The sequence below is a fragment of the Hipposideros armiger genome, unplaced genomic scaffold (genome assembly GCF_001890085.2).
Source record: "Hipposideros armiger isolate ML-2016 unplaced genomic scaffold, ASM189008v1 scaffold_798, whole genome shotgun sequence".
Taxonomy (NCBI): Eukaryota; Metazoa; Chordata; class Mammalia; order Chiroptera; family Hipposideridae; genus Hipposideros; species Hipposideros armiger.
In genome coordinates, this window is record NW_017732148.1 from 322,545 (window position 1) to 327,857 (window position 5,313).

General features: G+C 53.4%; 1 protein-coding gene across 1 annotated transcript; it reads right to left on the minus strand.

Annotated features, from left to right (window-relative positions):
* Nucleotides 1–25: 25 nt before the first annotated feature.
* SHISA3 (shisa family member 3) lies at nucleotides 26–4,213 on the minus strand. Its single transcript, XM_019628493.1, has 2 exons — nucleotides 3,395–4,213; nucleotides 26–858 (listed from the first exon to the last, which is right to left on the minus strand). The coding sequence occupies exons 1-2, from the start codon at nucleotides 3,669–3,671 to the stop codon at nucleotides 419–421; spliced, it is 717 nt and encodes a 238-aa protein (XP_019484038.1). The 5' UTR covers nucleotides 3,672–4,213; the 3' UTR covers nucleotides 26–418.
* Between the last annotated feature and the right edge of the window lie 1,100 nt (nucleotides 4,214–5,313).

Genomic DNA, 5,313 nt, shown 5'->3' on the forward strand with positions numbered 1-5,313 from the left:
TATATATATATATATATATATATATATATATATATATATATTTGCATTATAACTCACTGAACAACTTATACTGAAAAAATAACATGTAAACCTTTTCTAAACAGTACAGCCAAGTCGTCCAATAAAACATCTTCAGCCAGTTTGCAACTTTAAAGTTGGACTGCTGTATATTTTGAATAAAAGCATAAATTTAAATGTAACGATCACCGTGTTTTCAACGCCAGAAAGCAGTTATCTAACACAACCATTCTGTGATGAAAGCCAGGAACCATACGACTAGAAGACATATTTTCCTAGTCCTTTCCTCAATGACTTTGCTCGGTTCAAGGGAAATTTCCTCAGAAATCTTTGTGGCAATGGCAGCAGCGCTCCACCTGTCTGCCATTATTCTACATCGTGGATTTATGGCTGTGGCCTGTCAACTGGAACTGAAGTCTGGACAGGTCTTCCCAGGCAGCGGAGGCTCCTGCTGGAGCGGGTAAGCAAAGTATTGGGGGGACACCAGGAAACCGGATGGCTGGGTCAGGTGGATTGGGTGGCCTGTGGTGTAAGGCGGGGGTGGTGAGGGCACCAGGCAGCCTGGCTCTGCCCTGGCAAAGGAGAACCTACGGATGGAGCTCCCTGTGGAGCTGGAGCTGGTGGCCGTGCTGGACTGCCTGGAAGGTGCTCTGAGGTTCGTGGAGGTCAAGATCATGGGCAGGGTCTCTGTCTGATAGCTGCGGAGCGAGAAGCGGATTGGCTGCTGTGAGGGCTCCTTAGGTCTCAAGCAGGTACAGCAATAAATAGCCACTAAAGAGCCCAAGATGATGAAGGCGATGAAGATGGAGCCGACAATCAGGAAGGGAACGTAGACAGGTTCTAAAAGGCAAAAACAGACATAGACAGATGCTGGGACAAGGGTCTTCCAAACGCTGGGCAACTTAAGGGTGGGAGGTGGATGGCAACTACTGCTGTTGTCAGTCCAACTTCTCAGGACTTGTTACTGATAACTTCTAGAGTGCAAACTGTGATGACAGCATATACTTGCTCCTAGCAGGGAGGAAGGAAACTGATACTGTAGCCTCTGTTAGCAATTAGTCATCATATTGCACATCTGGAAATCAGAAGGAACAGATTCGATCCTCCTTTTCATGCACTAAAGGAAAGGGAAGGGTGAATTTTTCTTAGTTGCTGCAGCTTTGTGTCTAAATCCAGGTTTTAGTAGTTTTATCACGGTGGGGCACTTAGGGCTTTGACCCATATCTGAAGCTGAAAATCCATCCCCTACCCCAGAATCTCCAATCTAAGCAGAGAGAACTAGGCGTGTTAAATTAGACCCTCAGGAATTTATCAGACTACGGAAAGAACAGTGTAAAGAAATCCATAACGGGCTCCAATTAGCTGTGTCTCCAATTGCAACACAAGCTGTCATCTCTGGATGTTTCCAGAAACAATTCGGGATGCCTACTCCAGCTGCCACACCTCTGCCTCTCAATTCCTACCCAAACTCTGGGAAGGTCAAGCTGAACCCTAGATCATGATGCAGTTCTTCGTGCTGGTGGCCCAGCCTTTAGGTGACAGCATCCCTCAGACAGAGAAAAACCCGTTTCCTTTTCTCTCTATAAGACAGACATAAAATTTCCCACCCCTGAGGCACCTCTTGGGCAGTTCTCCAGGTGTCTCCCCTGTGTGACTGAACCACCTCCAGCTTAGAGACAGAAGAAAGAAAACTTGCATTGGCTAAGGCCTTACCTGTGGCTGGTGCTTTCTTATTTATTATCTGATTCAAGTCTCACCAAGAACCTGTGAGGTGGCCATAAGCTCTATTTTCCAGATGTGGAAACATCAAAGAGTTTTTTACTTTCCCAAAGACACACAGGCAGAGAGTGACAGGTAACTATCCACTCCCAAGACATGTGGGCTCCTAGGCATAAGCGTACCACCCATTCTGTCACGTTTAGTTAGCAGCACCCTGTGGAAGGCCAGGTGAAAGAGACTAACCACTTACTGAGCACCATGTTAACCACTCATACCGTCTCATTTAATCCACAACCTAACTCTGAGAGCAATACGCCATTTCAGAGTTGAGAAGAGGTCCAGAGCAGTTAAGTAACTTGCCCAAGATTATACAGTGGCTGCCTCGTCCTGCTGCGGTCCAGAGGGGTTCTGGGGAGGAGTCCCGGCTATAGACTGAGTATTTACACTTACTCTGCCGAGAGCAACCGGGTCCCCCAGGGTGAGTGGAGTAAAGCCGCGGGAAAGAGTGACTTTTCGAACAGGTCATGACTGCCTAGTGTTCCTACTTTGCGCTGAGTAACCACTTCCAAATCCTCCAGATTGGGAATTCTGACCACCAAAGTTAAATTTCTTGAAAGCCTAATGGAGTTCAAAGAGCAAGCTCCCCTTTCCTCTCGGCTATCAGTCTCTTAGGAAGGTGGGGTGGAGGGAAGGAAACAGGGGAAGAGCTCCAGCACCATATTTCTCTCTCCAGCCTCTCCTAGCCTTTCTCGGGGACCTTTTTTTTTTTTGCCGGCTTCAGACCTCCGCGCTGGAGTTCTGGGGTGTCGCAGCTCTCAGCTCCGCCCGCTCCTCTAGTTTCCCGGCCGTAAAACCGTCGCCTCGAGCTCTGAAGGATTTCCCCGATGTTCCGATTCAGGTGGAAAGCTTTTTTTTTTTTTTTTTTTTTTAACGTGTAAAGTTCCTCTGCTGGAGTTGTGATTTATTCCGCTCTGTAGTGAGCGGAAATTTGACCCGTGTTTTCCGACGTGAGAATAGGGGGCGGGGAAGCCCCTGCGACCCTGGTTTCCAAATCTCCACCTCGAGGACCTGGGCATTGCTGAAAGGCATGACAATAGGGGGTGGGCCAGAGAGGGTAATTCGATGCAGGCAAATGAAAGGAAGTCGGAAGAATGGGGCTGCGGTTTAGAAACGCTACCAAAAGATCACAAAAGAAAAAAAGTGGCTGAAGTTCCTTAGCCCTGAGGGACTATAGATGCGCTCCACGAGTTGCGTTCCCTGCGCCATCGGCACTTTCCAAAGCTCCGGAGTGACAGGGGCGCCCTGCAAAAACCCAAATCCAGCCTGGCTCTGCCCCCACAGCCCTTCTCTGTAACCTCCCGAGCGGCCGGGAGCTCCAGCTCTCTTCCCCAGGGTCACCCGGTGACCCCGTGGTCTTCGCTGTCCCCTGCAAACTTTCCTTTGGGACAACCCGCGGAGAAAGCGTGTGGCGGAAATCGGACTGCAAAGTAATACGGCCCCCGACCTGAAACATGACTACCCACTCCTCCCTGATCCCCCCACCTCGCTGTGTCCACTTTGCGCAGACCCGGGAAGGCCTGTGCGCCGGCCCGCGCGCGCACCCGCCGGCGTACACTGCAGCGGCGGACCCGGTCTGGCCCTGGGGGCCAGTACTTACGCGCGGTGATTCCCGGGTGCTCCAGCTCGCCGCGGTCGTTGGTGCAGCCGCCCTGCTCCAGCCTGGCGTCGGCCGCGGCGCAGCAGTAGCGCAGGGCGCAAGAGCCGCAGCAGATAGTGGCGTCCAGCGTGTCGAAGTCCTCCGGACACTGGAAACCCTCGTGGTAGTTGCCCTGCACGTCCACCCAACCGTGGCAATACTCTCCGGACTGCTGGGCTCCCGCTGGGCCCCAGCGCAACCAGCACAAGAGAAGGCAGAGAGCCAGCAGCGCCCCCATCGCCGCTGGCGCCCTGGGCGGCGGAGAGGGGCAGGCAGCTGGAGAGCGAAGGGCTGAGCTGGGGCTCTGGGCTCACTGCGGTTCCGCCTCCCCCGGGGCGCGGCCCGGGCGGCTGCCCCGGCAGCCGAGGCCACTCCCGCGTGGGTTAGCAGGAGCCGGGGAGGCGGCAGAGGCTGTGCTGCGAGCTCTGAAGGCCGGGGGTCGGCATAATGCGCGGGGGCGAGTGGGCGAGAGCCCGTGGAAGGCGCCGGCAGAAGCTGCTGTCGCTGCTGCCCTTTGCCCGGCTCATAAGGCCCCTAGCGCAAGGGGCGCGCCGAATCCTCTACCGCCTCCCTCCCCACTCCTCACTGGAGCCATCGCGCCAGGGGCTGGCAACGCCAGGGCCACACAGTGTCCCGATATGTGACTGTCGCCGGGTCCCGAGCGGAGCCCAAAAGAAGAACTTGAGATCCCCACGTACGGATCCCGGGACAAGCCGCCCCTCAGCCCCCGCCGGTGTCTGTCACGGAAGCAGGAGTGAGCCTGGCTGCTGCCAAGTGCAAACTGCCTCCCGGTTGCTGACAGCTCTGCCTGCTAGGCGTCCTTTAAAAAGGAAGAGGGAGGGGGAGACAGCGAGGGTGAAGAAAGAGTCCGCCCTCCCGGGTCGCGCTGCTGGAGCTATTCACCGCGGGCGCGGCGCTGGCCGCGGGTCCTTTGCGCTCTCTGGTTCGCGCGCCATTCTCCGCCTTCGCGGGACCACCCCCGCCCCACCGCGCTCCCCTAGGACTCGACGCTAAACCTAAGGGGTTCAGGCACTCCCTCTTCCCACCCCAACTCTCGCACAGCCCAGAAAACTCCGCAGAATGAGGGAGAGGGCTGCCGCGTTTCTGCGTCTATCCACGCGCTTTCGCGCGCGGGTGGAGACGCAGGTTTTGCTTTTTATGGATGTAATAAAAAACGATCGCGGTGACTGAGGTTTGTCGAATTTTCTGCCGCCTGTTGCACAGATCCAGACTCGTTCCTGGGACACCTGTTAACATGATTTTTAGGGGCCGCCAATATGTGCACTGAGTTTTCCACCTAAGTTTCCACTTTTTCAAGGAGGGCTGGCGCATTTTCACAAATATTAATACAAGCACACTCGCACTCTTTCCCCAAGTCTCCTAACCTGCGCGCTGCCGGTAAACAATCGCCGGTCACCTCCACCAGCCAAGGGCAGGAAGCTCGCAAAACCTCAAAGAGCACGACTTCTCCGTTCACACCCGCAAAGGAAATCAAAGAACTAAATTAATGATAATTGAGCAGATCTGAACTTCTGTTCGGGCAAAGAAACACATTTATTTAAATGATGTGTCCCCTGTGTGCTATTTTCAGGGGCACTGCTCCTTTAGCGGCGTAAATGCCTTATGAAACTGGTGTTACGTGAAACCTGGACTAAACTCCATAATTTATTTTTACTGCATCCTGAACTTCCTCTCATCGTTTATTGGTATGTGCTAATATGTTCCGCGTATCTCAACCTATTTGTCAAACACGCTGAATGCCCGTGTCACTGATTTAGATGTTGGCAAGTTGAGTGAAATAAAAGAGACAAAGTTTGCAGTGACCGGCAATAAAAATTGCGGTCAAAAGCATTTACGACGCCCGCAGCTTCCCAATGGTC